Source organism: Anas platyrhynchos, chromosome 1 (genome assembly GCF_047663525.1).
Source record: "Anas platyrhynchos isolate ZD024472 breed Pekin duck chromosome 1, IASCAAS_PekinDuck_T2T, whole genome shotgun sequence".
In the NCBI taxonomy this organism is placed as follows: domain Eukaryota; kingdom Metazoa; phylum Chordata; class Aves; order Anseriformes; family Anatidae; genus Anas; species Anas platyrhynchos.
Window position 1 is genome coordinate 82926684 of NC_092587.1, and position 22282 is coordinate 82948965.

At 40.0% G+C, this 22282-nt stretch overlaps 1 protein-coding gene across 1 annotated transcript in view; it reads right to left on the reverse strand.

Moving 5' to 3' along the window:
* The window catches only part of CASR (calcium sensing receptor), a 72807-nt gene that overhangs the window by 31965 nt on the left and 18560 nt on the right, over positions 1–22282 (reverse strand). Inside the window, exon 2 of the mRNA XM_027449712.3 lies at positions 6151–6595. Within this exon, the coding sequence (XP_027305513.2) occupies positions 6151–6335 (185 nt within the window). The 5' untranslated portion in view covers positions 6336–6595. The remainder of the gene's footprint in view (positions 1–6150; positions 6596–22282) is intronic.

Sequence of the window (22282 nt, forward strand, 5' to 3'; positions counted from 1 at the left end):
GTGCCATTTTAAAATACTTTAAGATATGTTTCCATTACCAAGGTGAAGATTTCTAAAGATAAGCTTCATAAGATTGTGAACTTTCAATCTCTGAGGTACGTGGCTGAGATATAACAGACCCATGATACACAACTGCTTTTCTTTTCCTTTCTGACATACATGTATGTTCCTGATGAATATTTACTTATAGCATTAGGCCTGCACTTCATTTGCTTGAGGTTGGGTTGGCTTTCTTTTGGAGGGGAAAGGAAGGGAAGGAAGCCTTGTCTAGGAGCTAGATTCCAAATGTGTTTGAAATGCTTTTGATAATTTAGCTCATACCAACATGGACAGCAGGCATGCAGTTCTTTCCAGTTGCACCTCTAGTAATAGCAGCATCGGCAGATCAGCAGAAGAGGATCAGATGGGATGGAGACAAACACATCTCACTCCATCTTTTCTAATACCTCTTAGATCTTCAGACAAGGTCTCATTTGTTAACTGAGAGTATTCTATCAGTACTATAGAGCTAACACTGATATGGTCAGATGAACGCAGTGACACTAAACTCGTCTTACTGAAGCAAGATTTCAGGATTCCTTCAATCTCCATGAATGGAAATTGTGTGGATAAATACTTTTCCATTCTACTGTAAGACTCCAACAAAAGGTTGCAAATAGGTTACTTCTGGCTTGGTGTGTATGTGAATGATGGGTAAAAATGGCCTTTGAACTTGGCAGCAGGTTACACAGATCCAGCTGACCTCTTGTTGACCTGCTGTGACTAATATTACTAGTCACTGTTATATTCTTTCAACCATGCAGAAATTTGACTGGTAATTTCCACGAAGAAAACACAACATGCAAAGCATTTACTAATAGAAGCAGACGTTTCATTAGACTTCTAGAATCTTTAAATAGCTACTGGTATTGTTTTAGTGGGAAATAAGCAGACTCCAAAACTTATTTTCTGACATGTTATTTTTACAGGAGCATTGACTTAGTCTTGTACTTTAGCATTTCTGAGATGTGCAGCTATGAAAAATGGGCATTAAGATCTAAATGGAAGTTTACTGTAAATAATTCAGTGCCCAAAGGTGTAGAATTGAATTTTTATGTACACTCAGTTCTTTAAATGCTTCCGCTATCATGACCATTCTCCCACCTGTCCCTCAGACCCAGAGCAATCCACTGTTCTTTCAGTTCCCAGGCAGGAACACAAACAAGGAAAAAGATATCAGGAAAAAATCTTCCACAAATCTTAATCTTAATCTTCACATCCCCAGAGGAAAGATTATTTTTGCAGCAGTCCAGTTTGCTAGACAAGATTGCAAACAAGATTTTTTGCTAGACTAGATTGCTAGATGATATTGCAAACAACATCTCACTAATTCCCATAGGTGTCTTTCTAGTTGGTAGAAATGTGTCTGTCCAGGGATGCTCAGGATGCACATGCTACTCCTGTCACGGGCTTATGATGGGACCCTGCTCAAGCTATTCTCTAAGTTTCTCCATCTGTAAGATGAAGCCAAAGCCAATAAATGCACAGGGGAGTGTCAGAAAGGATGAAGGATTGCAGAGCCTAATGACTGCAAGAAACCCTGAAGAGAAACCTGAAATAGTGATTGTTTGTCTGGTTCTTGATAGAACAGCTCACATTATCTGGATCCAGCAGGAAAAGGGAGATGTGCTAGTTTCCATGAAGGAGAGACAGCTTCATGTGAATTCATGACCTTCATTTATCAAAACCTGCAAGGCATGAAACTGAGACCTATACAATATGAAGGAAAAGGAGAAAGCAATGTGAAACATTGCTAAACAGCTAAACAACTTCCACTTACTCTCCCATATCTGACATAGTTTTTGTTCAAGAATGGTGGCAAAGGTTGCATATGCCTCTTCACTCATACCAGTGCTCCTCTTGCTGTAGTGGTTGTACACACATACTAATTTCTCTGTCCTCTCTAGATTTCCAGTACATTAATTACATGTTATTGCTGCTACTACCACTGCTATTACTAAGATATGCGAAGGGGAGACCTTCAGTCATTTGTCAGATTCCTGCAGTCAGGAGGTATAACGAGTTGCTTACCACCCTTAAAAGTTAGAACTTTGGTGAAGGGAATTAATTGTGCAAGCCAAAGCTCAGGAGGCTGAGAAGGAGGGTAGAAGAGAAAGAGGAAAAGGAAGTAACTTGCAATTGGAGGGGAAAGAGAAGATCTAAATAGCATAATAAGCATACAGTTCTGCATTTGGATTATCAAACACATCCACGAGAGAGTGCATCGGGGTAGCATTAAAACTCTGTTCTCTCAGACATGCTGACCCAGTGAGCTCAAGTGTCCTGGAGACCTGCAGTGTGAAGCCATACACTATGACACCAGGACAATGTCTCACCATGTAGTGTTTCACAGCTCAAAGGCTGTCACAGTGTGGGACCTTGTCTAGATCTCTGATCAGAATAAAGGAAATATTCACAAAAAATCACAACCTTGTTACACCATATTGGCTATGCTGTATCTCAACACGGTGAAGGTATGTGCACATTGCAAACAGTCCATTACAGTGAGAAAAATCCATGGGTATGACCAATCTGTGCCTAATGTATGACCAATATATAAAATATATTGTTATACTATCAATAACATTGCTAACAATAACACTAACAACACTACCACCACTAAAACTGCTGATCTACCTGGCATCAAGAAAGGACAGAGAAATCAGGTTATGAATAGGCCTCTGTTGGTGCTGATAGGGAACAGGGGTCAGGGATCGCTTGTGCTGCAGACTCTGTCTCCAACCGTACACATCAGATATGCATCAGCAAATGTTATAAGGAAAGTTGCTGTGACAGCACCTGAGGTACACAAAGACAGAAGGTGTATTTATATCAAATGCGGGACACTTGATTGTTTAAACAATAAACCCTGTAACTAATTCTGAAGCACAGGAAACACATTGCTCTCACTTCTCTATGACATTTGGTGTGGCAAAATCATGAGAAAGTTTACAGTTTGGACTCTATAACCCCTTGCTCAAAATGCAAAGATGCATTTTCAGTATCAGTATGAATCAGCATGAAAGGAACTATGAACAGGTCATTATTGTTCCCTTTTCCTTTCACTGCTGGGTTATGGGAACAGTTTTTCAAATAATCATGTGCAAGGTATGCACAGTAGGTTTGTATGCTGAGCTGGGGACATAAGCACAGTACCACAACAGTATGAAGATTGTGAAAATTTAAAGAGTGGAGGGAAAACTGTCCTACCCATTTTGAGAGGCCCTGTTCAGGAGTATAGGTATGGCACTGACCAGAGCTACATGCGTGGAAAAAAGTCCAAACAGCACAGATCGGGTTAAATGGTTCTCAGATGAAAGGAAAGCCACATTCTCATAAATCATTTGATACTGAACTCCAGAAGACACAGAGGACAAACCACCTGTAGAGTTTCAGTGGGACCCTTAGTTTTTTTCCTGGACTCGAGGCAAGGAGCCTGTCATGGACTGATGACTTGTTGCTGTTATCGCCTAATGGTGGAGAGAATTATGAAAGAGAGAGGAGAGAGGATGCCCACAGACTACTCTACTGACTTGGGTCTAATTTTCCTAATGGATATGTGACATATTTTGCTATTCAATAAAGAGATTAAAGGCCATCTAAAAAAGGGATGGATACAAAATGAATTAGCCTCAGCTTTGAAAAGATACAGTACCACTGAAGAAGGCTCAGAGAAGTGTGAAAAGGGCAGCCAAAGTATCAAACAGATTTTGCACTGTTGGTTTTACCAGATGTTGCCATGCTTATGCTACTTTAGTGGATTTGCCATCCTACAAAAGGTTTTGGCTCTACAAGACTGGGGAGATTTGACTTTGGGAAGAAACTGAAGCCTATAATTTTATTGTCCAGAAAGTATGAGTTTCATTTTTCTGGACTAACCAACTGCCCAGAACTGAGGAAACTGAAGTGTGATATGAAAGACTCTAGCTCATGACTTGGAGAATGTATTGAGTCTGCACACACAACCCTGCCCCAGGTTGCTACCTAATAATAGGGCCCAAAACCAAAAAAGACCACCTTTTGGTTGTGGTCCTGTCTTGTGAGATCTCTGTGCAATTCCAGACAGAGGAATCTTCTGCTTGAGATGGCAAATCATTTCAGGAAAAATATCTGCTTTCAATTTAATATGCACTAATAACAAAAACCTCACCACAGCACATAAACTGTCTCATGGATTAAATATCTTCATCATTAAAATCTGATGACCAGTCTCAAAAGGTCTGCCCAACCTAACCATTTTTTGAATTAAACCTTTCCTGGAAATAGGCATTTATTGGTGAAGATGTACAATGAAAGAGCTTTGAGCTACCTCTAGACAAATTGCTCCTGTTGTAGTTGCTACTACCTCTGCAGCTAGATTTTTGTCTTCCATTAAGTATTCTTTTGCATTATGCTACCAACTCATAACTTGTCCAGTTCCTTGAAGAAATATGGAAAATGGCATAAGTGCCTCTTCAGTCAACTCCTTCATTTTGTGCCTGCAGCTTCTTGGTGCAGAGGTAAGAGGAACATAGATTTTACCCATGGAAATTTCAGGTGGAGTATGCCTCTTGGCAGATCAAATGCCACCTATACGGAGCTCCCATTGTGTCCATAAAACAGCTGGTCTACTTTTTCAGGATATGCTTGTTGTTGGCAGTACTGCCTAGTTAACAAATCTTTTGGCAACCACACATTTGCGGTACTTCTGAGGGAACATTCTCCTGTGATGCATTCTAATAATACGTCCTTGTCAAGACTGTCACTGAGGCTGACCCAGTACTAGCTGAAATGAATGCTATATTCAGTTTGCAAATACTGGCATGTGCTGCCTGTCACATGGAGCAGGTAAAGAAGACAATGAGATGAAATATTCCATCACTTCTCAGCATTCCAGATTTAAATTGCTGCATCCAGGAAAGAAAGAATACTAATACAAGCTACCTCTTGCTCCATGAAGACATTCTACACATATTTAGTTTTTGTTTTTTGTGTACACGGACTTAAGAAGGCAAAAGAACCCCTATTTAATTACTCTCCTTTCTGTGTGTTCCCTATGAGAACATCTGGGTATGCTCTCATAACCTGGATGGATACATTCTGCTGAATATTTCAGTAGGAGACTGCACCTGGAATCTGTGAGCATTGCAGGAATGTTGTCAGTTATTCTTCATTACCATTGCAACAGAACTGAACTAGGATGAGAGGTCCAAATAATTCTAGATATATAATTTATTACATATGATTTCAAAAGAGGTCCTATGACACTGAAGTGCTTTCCCATGCAAGGTCATGACAAAATTCCCTATCAACTGTTTTTTTGGCTGTATGTATGTATTTCAATTGCAATCAGTTTCTGTCAGTTCCCAGTTGTTATGTGTATTATGTGCAGAGCTGTAAAGTGTCTCGTGTTTCATCATAAAAATGCCTACACTTCAATAAGAGAAGCTGTTTTTATGTGCATTTCTCCCTCCAGGGTTAACTGACAAAGATTTAGACAAAATCTATATGTACTGTTTACACAGAAGAAGAAGACTGAGTGAGGAAAAGCTGAGTAAAGAGTTCAAGTCTGGGATTTGTAAATGTCCTAAGGGGACAGCTATGTGTTCAGTGGGATTTTTTCAAAAGCAGTGACCTATGCCACTCTCACCTATTCACTTGTTTAGGAAACCAAACAGTTTGTAAAGTTGAGAGGCAGACTGTAAATGAAACTCCAAATCTGATTTCTGAGCTATTTTGTCATGTATGACTGTAATCAAATGAACTCAAAGGTACTACATGTGATTTTCTGTCTGTCTGCTAGGAAAACTAGTTTTTGGATACTATTCAAACGTCCACTGTGAATGGCCAGATAGATCAGCATATTCCTGGTTTGGCAATGTTGAGTAATGCAGGGATTGCCCTCTTTTACTGTCCAAATATTACTTGTGATACTCTTTTAAAATACACACTTCAGTCTTCCCCCCCCTTTTTTTCCTATTATTTACACCATATCTTTCCATTGCCTTGTAGAGCAGGTCTCTACAAGCACTGGATTACAGACTGTATGTATACAGTTTATAGCATATCACTTGCAGTTAGCTGTAGTACTCCCCCACCAAAACTTTTTTGTTTTCTCTTTTTGTGGCTTACCTTATACACTCTACTGATTCAGGTCTTGACTTTAGATCCTGGTCTTTAGCAGCCACTCCAAAATGGATGGGGAACAATCCACCAAGAATAATGTCTCCCTTCTTCTGTGCCCGTTGGTTTGGCCCATAGGCAGCAGTGTTCCACATAAATAGCAAAAGAATCAAACAGCAGCTATATAAAGTCATTGTTCCTCTTTTCACCAGGGGTTATAGGATGTGAAATTGGAAAATATGACGTACAAAAGCAGATGTTGAAATGTCCAAGCTTTTCTTTTCCTTAATACAGCACAGGGAGGATTTGGGACACATGACTGCAGGGAAGTAAGCAACAAGGTGGAAGCCACAGTGCTGGTACTTCTCCCTCTCTCTTCTCCATTGCAAAACAGCAATTCAGCAGTCCTTGTTTCTTCATGGCCAAAGCATTACATAGGGCCCATCTCTGAGAACTGCAAAGGAAAGAAATGAGAAGTGATCCCAGCTACACACCAGGGCCCTGTGATTCCAGGGTGGTTCTACTTTGACAAAGAAACCTCTCAGTATGCCACCCTCCAAGGCTGTCCCCACTCAGCAACCTGCCCAGGACACATACCAACTTTGAAAGAGGTTCAGGCACCACAGAGATCCTAGCCATGTCTCCTCAAACAAGTGTCAGGGATTCTCTCAGATGCCCTAACTCTCTATCACACCTGTGAAATGTATTACTAAACCTACCCACGATTCTACATGACTATGGCCACAGAAGACCCTGCAAAACTTGCAATCAGACCTCAATGAACAGAGCACATTGTAGGAGATGCTTGGATGGGAAAGCTGGAAATATGGAAAAATCAAATGTGTATTAGGAACTAAAACCTTCTCTTAAGCAAATAACGAGGATGAAGTTTTGGTGTATTTCCATCCTATCCTTTCCATTGATCACTCTTTACTTTCTGTTTTGAACTTATTCTTGCTAAAAATTAAACAAGGTCAGAAGAAAGACATCTAAAGCAAGAATAACTTCCAGGGAAGCATCTGAAGTCAAGATACTTCTCCATAATTAATTGGGAAGGCTTGAAAGGTTCAGTCAGCACGTCACTCCAGGTTTACCTGAAGTGGTTTGAAGCTTGTGTCCTACTAGGACAAGAAATACTGCAGCTTTTCTGTGCTCAATACATTTTCCCTTCAGCACATCTACAGGCCTGCCAAAAGAAGAGCTAACTTAATTATAGCATACAAAAATGCCAGTGGCTCTAAGGGAGGAGGGGACAAGAAAATTCATCATAAATGGCTCTTCTGCCTATTGGGTACAGGTGCAAAAACTAGCAGTAAAACTCTGAAGTTGGCCAATTTTCAGTCTACCCTGCTAATCCTGAAGATGGTTTAAATTTCTGAAGCAAATCATCAACACTTTTCAAGTGCTGAGAATATTTTTATGAGGATGGTTTATAATGCAGTAGATATACCTAGAGGATTTGACCTCTACCCAGGTCAAAAGAGGAGCTATTGCAGGGAAACACTATTATCACAGAGGTTCTTCTACTACTCAGCCCTAATGATTGTGCATGCTTTATAACCACCAAGCACATGCAAATATTTCACACATTTTGGTTAAAATGAAGGTCCAGAAGCAGCAGTCAACAAAAGCAGAGAGACAGAGCTCACATCATTCTCATGCCTCTGCAGTCAGCACACTTGGAGGGCTGGGTATATGCTGCTCTTATCTGTTCTAAACTATGCTTTGGTCCTGGCTTAAACAAAGACATTTTTATTGGCAAGGAGAATCAAACCTTTGGCTAGAGATCAAAATACAGCTAGGCAAAAGATTTTCTACCAGGAAATGTGGAGTCACATTGAAAGATCTTGTAGGAACATACTGGGTTTTGTATGAAAAAAGACATATTTCATGTTCACAGCATCAAAGGGACTCAGTCCAAAGTCTGAAACTCCCATTTTTGGCAAACCCGACAGCTAGATCTCTATTGCTGAGTGGGCATTTCATCTCCATCCCCCAAATCTGAAACATGTGCATGAAATGTCCAGCTGCTGCTGACACTGTCAGCTAGAAAACACTTTGGGACATTATTCTGGCAAGCAATTGGAGTTATGTCACACTGCTCTATTCAGGGTGCAATATATCTTCCCACCTGGCTGAGGCTAAGTCTGCCAGCTCCTATGGGACATGTTACTGAAAGGCAAGCAATCACTGCAGTCAGCTGCAGACTCGTTTCATTCTGCTCTGGTTCACAAAGGCCTCCTGCTGTCTGATGCCCCATGGAAGTATTTACAATCATCTACAGAATGGATATCTGGTCTCATGGCAGGAGAAAAGGTATTTCGTCTCCCTGCTACAGAACAGAGCTATATGCAATGATCTTGGCACATTGCCAGCCTTTCTGTGCATACAGTCAAGCACCTAACAAATGTTCAGCAAGCTCAGTGCTTAAGGAGCACATCAAATACATTGCAGATTGGGAGGGAGGTCAAGTGTACCATGCACACTCTCTACTGCCCACCGCCACTCCCTGCCCAATTGAAAGAACCGCTTAGGAAAGTTCACACCTGCATGGAGAACTGTGGCCAGAACATCCTTATCACTACTCTGCTTGTCCTTTTTCCCAAGCACCCCTCAAATCAGGCAGCAGGGAGGCACAAATTCAAATGAACTGGAAAACTGGGACCTCTTCTGAACACTTCAGTAAGAAATTCTGTAATTCTGTTCCAAAAGAAATAGCAGCCAAAAGGTATGCAAAATGGTCTTCTGGGGAGCACAGAGAGATTTAAAATTGAGAAGTAACATAACAGTATTATTGAAGTCAACTTCAATATGCTTGCAGATAGTGTTGATTCAGATACACGTCACAATGTAGAATATAGAATATATGAAATCAGCCCCCCCCCCAAAAAAAAAAAAAAACAACACAGTGAAAAAGTTGTGTGTCCAGGAGAGATTTCATGGTTAGAAAATCTGGTACTGTTTAAATTGAAAAAGGACATGAAGGAAAGAGGAGAACAGAAAAGATGTGAAATTACAGGCAGTATATGGAACCTAAGTTAATAATCAAGAACTCCTGATGTCTGTGGACATAGGAAAGAGGGGCAAGCTGGAGCTTTGGCAAGAGGCTACTTTCCATAGGGAGCATTCTGCCAGCATCTCTTAGTGAGCACGGACTAGAGGAGCCAGCATCACTGGCACAGCAGTCATGCTATTGTTGAGCACTCTTGCTTAAATACCACCAGTTTTGAGGTGGAACAGAATATCACTCATCACCTCCAGTATGGACAAAACATGCTGTACCCAGACTAAGGGTAGGCTGCGGAATCACTCCTGTGCTGAGGGAGATGAGGAGTTACTCCATCCAGCAAGGCAGCTTCACAGGAGAACAGGGAGGAGTCCTCAGAAAGGGAAGCAGGAGGAAGAGTTATCTGAATTTTTATTTCTTTTATACTTAAAAAAAAAGGAAAAAAAAAGCTGATACAGCATACTGAGGAGAGGTTCAGCACCAGCAAGGCTGAATTTAGAGTACAGTACTTAAAAATGAGGTGTCTGAAGCAGGGAGCAATGATTTCTTCAGGTGGTTGCAAAGAGATGAGATGGTCTTACTATTTAGCCAAGGGCATCCTTCCCTCTTTACTCCCTTCTGGATGGCAAAGAGAGCTGGAGGTATGCATGCTTCTTCAGGGGGCACTGTGTGTGGGACTCGGCCAAGGTGGGAAGGGATCAATGACTTCCACATCTTCTGTGGGAAGAGGGTGAGCTTAAGACCACATCTTTCTGATTTAATAATCTGCTTTTCCCAGTTTTCTGTTTTCTCTTTAATATGGCTTTCTTTTACCTTTAGGGTTCTTTGCTTATGAAAAGGAAAGAGTTTTCACCATGAACAGACAGATAATGTAATTTAGTTTGCTGGGATGCTGTGAAGGGGTTTGAGCTGATGCTACTAAATATTTAGGAACCTCTCTTTGACACCCAACTGTACATGCCTGAAGTATTAAATGCAGGAAAAGTGAATTCACATTCTTTATCTTTCTGTGCAGCAGACAGAGTTGAAAGGTAACAGATTTGGACTGATAAAAAAAGGTTACTTTTAAAACAGTATTTACAGAACTCAGTACTCCAAGATGTCATCCAAGAGCATGACAAGGCATTAGACAATGAGAACAAAGTTACTCATTCATGGTATAAGGTGATAATTAGCATCTCACTGAATAATTTGGAACTATCTATTCACAGGATTGGGACTCAGAACTGAAATAATATCACATGTCCTGTCTGTAATAGGCTGTGGATGTATAAGTCACATCCCTGTGGCAGCAAACTGAGGCACAGATGTACAAAGATGTACTGACAAAAAAGATGCAGATGTCCTGTAAGATATCCAGAAAACAAACAAACAAACAAAAAACACAAAACAAAACAAAAACAAACAAACAAACAAAAACAAAACAAAACAAAAACAAACAAAGAAAAACAACAACAGACAAACCTAAGTGTATGTCCAGCTCCTTGTAAATCTCAGTCTATGGCTGTCCATAAATAAATACCTCCTACTGCTCAGACATCAGGTATCTTCAACTCATTTAATATGACAAAAGTCTCCCAGCTGCTTTCAAGTGCCGTCTGTGCCTGAGGTTGAAAAAAAATTAAGATACTGATTTTGTGATGAGCAGCTATTTGCTCGGTGCCAGTAACAAGAGCTAATATCCTCTAGCATCATCTTTCATTGCAGCAAATTTTCCTTCAGGTCTCTTTTCTATAATTGCATTAAGATTATGGGCCTCTTCCTTATTAAAGGAGAGTGTTATGCAGCCAAATATTGAATTACCTGCTAATGCATGCCTGAAGACATAAGAATTTAGCAAAATACAGGTGGAAATTGTACCACTGATAGAACAAATTACTGTGATCCTGCAGTTTTCAGCTAACAAATTAAAAAGATTAAATTAACAAACAACTAAATTTAGAAAAAAGCTTTGTTACTATTTTATTTTCTTTGCAAATAGTTTTACATTTAAAACATTTAGTATTAGCATGTAAACATTGATTATATGTTCTCCAATGCAGAAGACTTTAAAGTATTTTTTTAACTATTTTTTTTTTCTTCTGTTTTGTCAGACCTTTTGATTTTAAACTCTTTTGGAAGTGGAAGTAAAATAGCAGCTATCTCACTTAAACTTCAGTTGAGGAACTTGAAGGGGCTCCAGGCACAGGAGGAGACAATGGGACACTACTGTCATGGCAGAAACACTACCTAAGGGAGAAGAGGAGGTATCCTTGGGCAGGCACATGTATTTGAGAGATTTGCAGCAACTGGCACTGTTTTGCTAGTTGAATCTGGCTGTCAGGAATCATGCAGAAAATTCAGAAATGTTCAGTTTGTTCTTTGTGTGAAAAGAATATGAATGGCACTTTCATAGTACGTATTACTTCTTAGTCGAACAGGAATGAACCACAACTTTAAATGGCAGCTTCTCAAAAATAACAGAGTAGGAAAGGATCTCAAGGGGTTATATAGCCTGTCCCTTAGCCAAGGATGGGCACAGCAATGTTTGTACTAGTCCCAGCATATGTTGTCTAAAGCCTTACAAGGAAGGAGATGTGTCGGACTGCCAGAGCAACCTATTCCAATGCTTCCTCTACTATTTCCAGTGCAAATTTTTCCTTACATCTAACTTGAATGTTTTTTGTTGCAGCTTAATCCTATCTTCTTTTCCCATTATATATTAGCACCTTCCTCATTATAATCACCTATTTGAAATTTGAATTCCCTTTCTCTTATTATATCCCCTTATTTTAGACCAAACAAACTATATCCTTTTTTTTTTTTTTCCTTTTTCAAAAACAATGTTTTCCTGAACTCAGATTATTCTTGTTTCGTTCCTCTGAACTCTCTCCGGTGTGTCTCCATTAGTGTAGACTAGTGCCCAGAGATGAACATAGTGTTCTTGCTGGGCCCTTACCAGAGCTGAGCAGAGTGGTAGGATTACTTGCAGGCTACAGCCCTATAATGTTTATACATCTCAGCATGGCACTTGTCTTTTTTGGAACAGCATGACGTTGTTAACTTATGGTAGATCATCAGCTGAACACAAATCAAAGTTGAGCCTGTTTATATCCACAAGGCCTTGAAATTTCAGAAGAAATTCTCATCTTTCAGAAGGTTTTCTCTCCCATTCAGAATAAAGGTAGAACTTGCTGAACTGCATGTGGTCAGCCTGGGTGCTGCAAGGTTGCCAACATGCTCAAGCTCTGCTGTCTCCTGGGCTTGCAAGACCTTTATACAGCAGGGAGCTGGAGAGCTGGGGAGGACTTCTGGTCCTGGCTGTGTACCATGGCAATAAGCCTGTCCTCATCCACAGACCCCAAAAGACCTTGGACTGCCACATAGTCTTGCTTAGCCAGTCTGCCCTGCCTTTGTGAGGCCTGGATGCCCCACAGTAAGCAGGGCCTGTAGGTGAGATTGTTCCAGAGCTGTGGTGTTGGTTGGTTTGGAGGAGCCGAGCTCATCACTTACCCACTAGAGTCCTGTTGAGCAACATGCCTGCCATAAATTAACGTGGAAGAGATTCAGGTATAACAGAGATTAGAGGATAAATGTGGTCAAGTTTGTGTCCAATCTCATTGCTCAAGACAGCTGAAGAAGGGCATTCCATAGAGAAATGGATGATGGACACAGAACACAAAACTTCATAGTACTGAGACCAGACAAGACTTCTAGCTCTGAGGTACCATGATACTATGAGAAGTAAATTGTTCATATATGTCATCATGGCAGGCATTAGCACAGCATTTTTTCACCTGTTTGGTCAAAATGAACACATCAAAAATATAACCAAATCCAGACTGCTACTATGCTCTAACAGAAGATCTGTATTTGAAATCACTTGGTGGAATTAAACTGTTCTGTCTTTAAAGTAGAAAAATGTTAGGTGAAAATAAAACAGTTTTTGCCAATGTCAAAAGCAACAATTATTACCTTCCCTTATAGTAGAGAGATTTTTGTCTGGTAAAGTGACATGATTCAGAATGGGATCTCAACCTCAGAAAAGCATGGAGAGTTCAGAGACATGCGGTATGGAAAGGAAAATTCAGATCTAGAATAATGATTTCATTTAAAAACCACTACACACACATTTGGTTTCAAATTAAAAAACAAACAAACAAACAAAAACAAAACAAAACAAAACATGAATGCTACAAGTTTTACTAAGAATGAGACTATGAAATCATCAAGACTATCAGCACAGGATCTCCAAGACAGTGTTTCTGTGCCCTGTTATTAGCTTAAGGGGGTGATATCTGGTATAAATGGAACTCTGTTGGAAGGAATCAGGATGCAAATATCCTATTATACTACTGAAAAAACATGTTAAAAAAAAGATATATCAGAATCACATTTGGCATTAGAGAAGCTAAAGCAAGGCCAAAAATATTTCATACAAATCTGCCATGATACTGAAGAAGCTGCTGAAGCTCGTAAATAACAAAAGCTCTCCAGGTCAGATTAAAAAAGAAAAAACAACACATATTCTTAGCACAGGGAGGAATAGCCTGCAGAAAGAAAGTAGGCCTTAGAACATGTTTAAGTTGGTGAAGAAAACCTAAGAAGTTGTCCTAGATTAACATTCTTAATTCTCCAGGATAAACTAAATACAAAAATGTATATAGTAAACCAGGCAATTGTATCACATTTAATTCTGCTGCATCAGATATGCCCATCAGTGTGAAGTTTGTCAGGGGGTTACCATCTGCTAGGTGTTTAGAATAGTTTTCATATCTGTAGCATTATTTTCATGTAGCAGTCATATCACTAGTTTTCCTTTAGCACTAAACTCATGTACTGGCATCCAAGTAATAAAGAATAATAAAAAGTCACACTCTGATCTGTGTTCAGGACTTCTAAATTGCAGGAGGGGAGAAAAGTGCCTAGGGTATCACTATTGATAATCTGCACAACAGAGCAATTTGAGAACAAGGAATCCTAAACTGTTAGAGACTGATGCCTAAGCCTCAGCCAGGTCTAACCAGAGCACTGTTTCAATGAGTCTCAAACAAATTTGGTGGTAGCAAATGGCAGTTTGCAAGGGCAGTTAAAAGAGCATCAGCTCCTGGCTTTTGCACAACCAGGTAAAAACCCACACCTTCTCAGCTCATCAGGCAGCATTTACCATGATTTAGTAGAGAGACTATGAGACTTTACTGTCTCATAAAGAGAGTATGATTCCAGGCTAAGCAATACAGGTGGGACCATGTGACTTCATAGCAACCTCCATTCCATCAGGACTACGCCTGATTTAGGGATTCACATAACACTTTTGAAATAACTTGCAAACCAGGAGTAGCATGTTCAAAATCCTTGATCAGTGTGATTTAGGTCTTGGGAACTGATACCTGTTTGTAGAAATAACCCTGTGTTTGCTGATGGTGGGAAGCAAAAAAAAAAAAAAAAAAGCGAAAACAGAAGTGGAAGTAGAAAAAATCTCAGAGACATATTTGGCTTTTAACATTGAATGGTCTCAGCTAACTCCATTAGATGTTAACAGACATGGGTCTGTAAGTGATTTTTGGACAGAAAGAGCCTAGTGGATATCTATGTGGTGGGTGACATTTGTTTTTGGAGCCACTTCTACACAGGCAAGGTTTCAGGCTAGCTTGTAAAGCAGCTCTGAGGACCTCATGGACATCTCTTTATTCCTCTGAAGTGTGAGAATTTTCCATAAGAAGAGCTAAACCCCATTTCTGAAAGACATACCACAAATCTCTGAAGCAAACTCCAGGAGGGAATAAGACAATCCTGCAAATTTTCATCTTTCCACTCCTGTTCCTGTTTCAGTACAATCATAGCAAAAGTGTGCGCGTATGCGTATCAGAAAACATTGAAATGAGTGAGGATATCAAAGCATCCTACCAAGCAAAACATTCTGCTGTGCCTGCAGTGCTTACTGGGAAATGACTAGACAAGAAGCAATGTGATAAAGTCATCAAACTGTTTAATGAATAGCTAAAAAATCCTTAGGAGCTAAGCACCCACCATCACCACCCACTAGCCATGGCAGAACTGCAGGGCTTCAAGTGATTTCCAGGCTTTAGGGAGTTCTAAGAGCTCAACAGCCTGTCTCTAGCCTTTTGGAAAGCTGTCATGAACCAACCAGTTACTGGTTACCCTAATTTATGCTGGGAACTGCATTGGGCCCTCAAGCAATCTCAGATTTAAAGATTTTAGGTGCCAAAGAATTCATGTGGTCTGCATCTGCTGTGTTTTTCTTCTCTATGTTTGAAATTCTTGCCTTATCATGGATAACTTACTTGGCTGTTTCCTACCCATCCTGTTAAAAACCTACCATCTTGTAAGTTGTTTAAAGTGGGTGAAAATATGACTTAGATATAACAACAGTCTGAGGATCACAGGTAATTTGGGCTGTGGATGTGGTCTACCTACATTTCAGTAAGGCTTTTGACACCATTTCCCACAGCATTCTCCTGAAGAAGCTGACTGCTCATGGATGTATGCCTTACTGGCTTAAAAGTGTCTGGGTATCTGGGCCCAAAGACTCGTGGTGAATGGAGATAAATACATCTGGAGGCTGGTCACTAGTGGTGACCCCAGGGCTCAGTACTGGGGCCAGTTCTCCTCAGTATCTTTATCAGTGATCTGGACAAGGGGATTGAGTGCACCCTCAGTAAATTTGCAGACGATTGTAAGTTAGGCATGAGCGTTGATCTGCACGAGGGCAGGAAGGCTCTATAGAGGGATCTGGATAGGCTGGACCCTTGGGCTGAGGCCAATGGGATGAGGTTCAACAAGGCCAAGTGCTGGGTCCTGCACTTGGGGCACAACAACCCCATGCAATGCTACAGGCAGGAGAGAGTGTCTGGAAAGGTGACTGGAGGAAAGGGACCTGGGGGTATTGGTCAATAGCTGGCTGAACATGACCCAGCAGTGTGTTCAGCTGGCCAAGAAGGCCAATGGCATCCTGGCTTATATCAGAAATAGTGTAGTCAGCAGGACTAGGGAAGTGACTGTCCCTCTGTAGTCAGCTCTGGTGAGGCTGCACCTCAGGTACTGTGTTCAGTTTTGGGCCCCTCACTACAAGAAGGACATTGAGGTGCTGGAGTGTGTCTGAAGAAGGGCAACAAAGCTGGTGAAGGGTCTAGAGAACAAGTCCTGTGAGGAGTGGCTGAGGGAGCTGAGTTTGATGTGGAGAAAAGTAGGCTCAAGGGAGACCTTACTGTACTTTAAAATTACTTTAAAGGTGGTTGTCGCAAGATGTGTATCAGGCTCTTCTTCCAAGCACCAACTGATGAGGCAAAATGGCCTCAAGTTGCTCCATGGAAGGTTCAGGTCAGTTGTTAGGAGAAATTTCTTTGCTGAAAGGGTTGTGCAGCATTGGAATAGGCTGCCCAGGGAAGTGGTTGAGTAACCATCCCTGGAGACCTTCAAGAGACTTGTAGATGTAGAACTTTGTAGCATGGTTTACTGGTGGACTTGTCAGTACTAGGCTAAGGGTTGGCTCAGATGATCTGAGAGATCTTTTCCAACCTGAATGATTCTGTGATTTTTGTCTTCATTTAGAGGGGAGATTGGGACCCTTAAAAGTTACCATAAAATGAGAGGTAAAGTACTTTACTAAGATTTTTTTTTTTTTTTTTTAATGATGGTCTCTCTAATTTTTCTTTTCTTTTTTCTAAAGATAGTCCCAGCAACCATGCTAAAGTGTGTAAGCATGTGCAATCCAGTGACAACTCTGTTACCCCACTCCATGTTTTTGGGAGGTTACTAGACAATCCTGGAGAGATGGAAAAAGCAAGCTTGAGGGGTGCTCTGCAGAATGAGGGCATTACAGCTTTGTGGGATGGCACTAGATATTCTTTGCAAAGTTTGATTAGTTCACACTTCTGCCTGCAGGTGAAATGGTCAGGCATTCAATCTGTGTGCTTTTCAGGGTTTCTTACATTCCTGTATATTATATATACCTCCCTGCATCTCAAGCAAGTCTTTTCTTCTGCATCTAAGCTTTGCAAGCAAGTATCACCCAACTGAATTTCTCTTAATTCCTAATTTGCAGGGTTAATAGCTTTTCTGAGGTTGTCCTTAGAAGATACAGAAGTGTAAATGGGCATTGTGTTCACAGCCCACAGAAGAAAATCCAACACTGCCCTACAGAACAACACTGTAGGTAACTGGAAGTTTCTCCATCTTTCTCAGATCTTAGTCTATCTTCTTTATTTCCTAAAAGAAGCATGTCTGGGGTTGAGAAGAGGGCTCAATCCCTTTAGCACAATCTTTCTTCCTTTCTAGGCATGCCCATAAAAAATACAATTGTGTTATACACTTTGCATCAGGGCATTTCTTAAGACGTTTTTCTCTACAAGCAAATGAAAAGAAGCTTCAGATCAGTTCTTGTATATGAACAAATGCCAATCCATGAACATAATTTCTGAAACTGTGCTTCTTTAATCTGTCTTAGAATAAGAAGTAAATATCCTTGTTATCAAGTTTTGGATGCTTTGTACCCTACATCCTTTTTTTTTTTTTTTTTTTTTTTTTTTTTTTTTTTTTTTTTTTTTGTCTTTCAACTGCTTAGAAAATAACTGTTTAGAAGGACTGGTCAAAAGGACTAGACATTTTTAAGTGGCTTCCTCTCTATGCTATGTCATGAAGCAGGAAAGAATTGGAGAGTGATGTAGGAGATGCCAAAGTAGTCAGTGGTCTGTAAGTAGTTAAAATTACATGATGTAGTGCAATATCATTCAAAAGAGATCTCACACTTTCTGACTGGCCAGTGTAAGATATTCTGGTTAGCAAGATGAAATGTCAGAGAACATGAAATTATAGAATAAGAACACTAGAATAAAGAAAAACATAAGTATCTTTCTGTATTTTTCGGAGTTAATAAACTAGCTTTTCATCATTCCTTTAAAAATAGCAGGAGCAAAATAAGCTTGGATCATCTAAATAAATATGAGAAGAATCTGGGTTGTATCAGTAAAATTCTTTCCAAAACTTTCTATGATGCATTGATGTTCATTGCAAGCTACTAGAAATGTCAATCTGTCTGTGAAGTATAACTTTAAAAATAAGTAGGATAACAGATTTCTGATAACAACGTGGTATGGCTTTGTCAAAAGTGATGTTTTCCTGGAGGTGGCATGGGCAAGGGTCCTTGACATGATACCTGCTTCTTTCTCCTGACTAGGTAGCCTTACTCCAATCGCTTTCCTTGTCTGGGACTTGTCTTCCTGACTTGTAAAAGTAGCTAGAAATTATTTCAGAAATTTCTTGCAACTATGCTTCCTCAATGTGAAACTGACAAATATCAAACTGAGTATCAGCTGAATTAAGGTTGATTCAGACTTTCCTCTAGGAAAAAAAATATAAATCATATTTGAGAACTGAACATTTTTCCCAATTCAACTTTGTGAAATTGCTTGCAAGGGAGAAACATATTTTGCCTAGTAATTTCCTTTAATTTTATTTGAATTTTTAAAAAAAATCTCAGTCTGAAGCAAAACACATTTTTGATCCCATTTTTCCCCTGCAGAATCCTCAGTGAACCAAATAATAAGGACAACTGTAATTCTGAGCCAATTTCAACATAAATCCAATTCAGAAAAAACACTTAAGTATGTGCTCAACTTTAGTGAGATTGACTGTAATGAAATTTAGTAGATTCTAAAAGCTTACCATGTACTTTAGTGGTTTGCTGAATCAGAAGCCAAAGTAGCCCCTGGCTGGCTGCTCCATTCTCATTTATACTCTTATTAAAAACAAATAAACACTTTCTTTTTGTTGGATGGTTTAATTTATCATTGTCCAAAGTGATTTATTAATAAATTCTTTTAGATTTTTCTTTTCTTTTCTTTTCTTTCTTTTCTTTTCTTTTCTTTTCTTTTCTTTTCTTTTCTTTTCTTTTCTTTTCTTTTCTTTTCTTTTCTTTTCTTTTCTTTTCTTTTCTTTTCTTTTCTTTTTTCTTTTTTTTTTTTTTTTCCCCTACACTTTCTTTCCTTTACACTTCTAGTTCTCTACTGTCCCAGGATGTCTTCCCCTCCCCTCCCCCATTTTTCTATTACCTATTTTCTATTTGTTATGATTTTTAAACCGAATAATTATTCCTTCTCCAGCTTTCTTCTCTCTCCTTTCATTCTAATAGCAAAAATCTCTCCCATTTTTGTATTTCTTTTGCCTGTATACTATGTGTAACCTCTTCCCATTAAAGAAGGCAGGGGTGAATAAGGACCTAGAAGGTCCCCAGGAAAAGAAAGTATGATTAATATACAGAGAGTCTTGATAAGTTCATGGGAAATACTGGACTCTTAACAAGGACAGAAGTTCTGCTGAACCCATGAAATTCACTAAACATAGATCAGTGGAAGGCAAAGAAGAAAATCAACAATAGAAATGTAGGCATGAGGAGAGGTGAGTGACTGACACAGACAGGCATATGTCCTGCCCTAGTCCTACAGGGAGAGAAAAGCAGGTTTTGCTGACTCAACCCTGCAGAGCTGGCTTGTGCTAGCATGTCTCATGGCAGCAGTAGCACAGGGTGGAATACAATACCATACACTATATGCTGATCCCTGAATAGGACCAATAACCCTTATTTTCATGTGCAATGCACTGGAAGATCAAAGTGATATGCAAGTACTTGTTTATCTTCTATGGCTTTATTATTCACCTAAGAAATGCTGGCTGGGTCTGTGGAGCTCCACTTCCCTGCTAAAGATGTCAATGAGATAACAAAGACCCATGACATGCAGTCAGTACTGGCAGTACCAAATCCAAAGCAGCAATGTGCAAGCACCCAGCATAGCTCTCCCCTATTGCTACACCTGCCCTTTGCAGGGATGTACTATATTTTTTACAAGTTTGCACGGAAACTTTCCATGATTAATTGTAGAAGATGAGGAGGACTAATTCAAACATTTTTTCAATATTCTCTTAAAGATTATTTACAGAATTAATTTTGAACCCTACAGATGCATGGTTTCTGCTCTGTAATGTATGAGAGTTATAGAAATTGCCATCTTTATTCAAAGCAGAATCTCATTTGGTCTGAGACCTCATATCTCATTTGGTGTGAGATCCTGCAGTACCCAGTGATATATGCTTCAACAATACTGTGCTAGACTATTATAACATTAGTGTCTCAAGAAATATTTCTAGCTCCACTAGTTAACAGTTGGTTAATATCCTAAACAGTTTTGTGAATATCAACCCTATAAGTCAGTTCTAGAATAAAATAATCAACATCTTGCTCAGTGTGAGTGAAGGCAGCAGAACTGAGGTGAAGTTGTGGACAAGGGAAAATATTCAAATTCTAAAATAATCTGCACTTTGAGCTAAGGACTTCATCCAACCCTTCACTGTACAAAACAGGAATGCATAAAAGTGCAAGTATTATTTTTCTTTCAGCACACAAAAACTTATGTGCTTAAAACAGTATAGGACAGAAAATCATCATCCTTTCTGTCAGAGTTCCTCTCTGAAATAAAGCAGGGGATCCCAAGCTTGTCTTTGGTGAGTCTAATTTCTAGAGTTTGTATTCCTTATTTTTCCAATGGAGCCCTTTCCCCCCCTTCATTAGACACATAAGTTTTTCCAATTTGTTACTGAAGAAAGATTGGCAAGGATTATCAATGCATCATTGCAGGACAGATGACCCTTTCCTCCGCTTCCTTTCAATACCTAGCACAAAAAATTCCCATAGAAAGATAGAAGCAAATCTATTCTTTTGTGTCATGGAAAGTGCTGAAGAACGCTCTGCTTTACTGCACAAGCTGGCACAGTACAAATGACCCAAACACTGTCAGATGGAGCCTGGCTGCTGTACTCATCATCCCCCCCACGCAGTGGGATTGCCCAGGAGCACTACAGGCCTATGGGCAGGCTCTGGTAGGGATGGGGCTCTTGACCAGTGAGGAGAAAAATGATGTCAGAAACCCAGGAAGATATATTATGGCTTTCACAGTCTTTGCTTTCACATTCTTCACATTCACAGCCCTTTTTATTTCCCATGTCGTTCAGAAATCAGAAGAGACCATGGATAGGAACTGTGAGCTGGCACTCCTGCCAATTAGCCACTGGGCCTTGAGTACCACGTCCCAAAGAATCTACATAGGCCTGAGGTAAGCAGGATCATCTATGCATCCCTAACAAACACAACCACATCATTTGACCACAACATTGCAACCCCTAGTGAGCACGGTGCTCTTTTAAAGTAATATTTTAATTTGACTTCTCCCCTCCCCACCTCGTTCTGAAGGTGATCTTTCTGGAACACAAAAACAGTCAGGGTCACACTCCAGTGAGCCCCAGCCACCTCACCTGCCTGCCAACTCTGCAGCTATATGTGCTTCATCTCCGGGACGACGGTGTGACTTTTGGAGGCTCCATGCCTCATTTAGCCGTGGTAATGGCCTAATTGGGTTGGAAAAATGCAGGAGCAGGAGCGTGATAAAAAAAAAAAAAAAAACAACAAAAAACACAACAGCTCTGTGGTGCTTATTTAAGCAAGTGGAAAAAGAAAGAAAATAAAAGAATAGAATAGAAATGTAAAAATAAAAAATAAACACATTTCCTACTAGATATTTATGCATATATCTTTGTTTATAACAAGGAATTAGGCTGACTGGTGGTGCTGCTGTCAGGGTTAACGTAGCAAATGAAGGCATGCCAGGACAGGGCCAGACTTAGATGTGCATTTCACTTCCAGTAATGGTTTCCATGGGCACAAATTCACCCCAACCCCTGCCCCCATCCATGGGTTTTCACTCTATCACTGAATGGTTCTCAGCATCGGTAGAGTCAATGGGTGCTTTCAGCAACTACTTGGGAGGGGAAACAACGCAATTCTGGTGACAGGAGTGACTCCTCTGCAAGCTCAAGTCATAAAACAAATCGTAGAATCATAGACAATTTGAGTTGGAAGGAACCCACAAGGATCAATGTGTGTTCACCATTTCTTGGCCATACTTTCCCCTCATCTAGTTGTTTTTTTTTTTTTTTTTTTTTTTTTCTCCTTACAAAAGGAGAACCATCCAGCTTAGTCTTGAGTTGCTCCTATAATTATTCATGACAGTCTATAAATCTCCCAAAGAAGGAAATTCAGAAATTTTATCTCTGCCCTCTGGAAATCTCAGGAAAAGAACTGGAGGG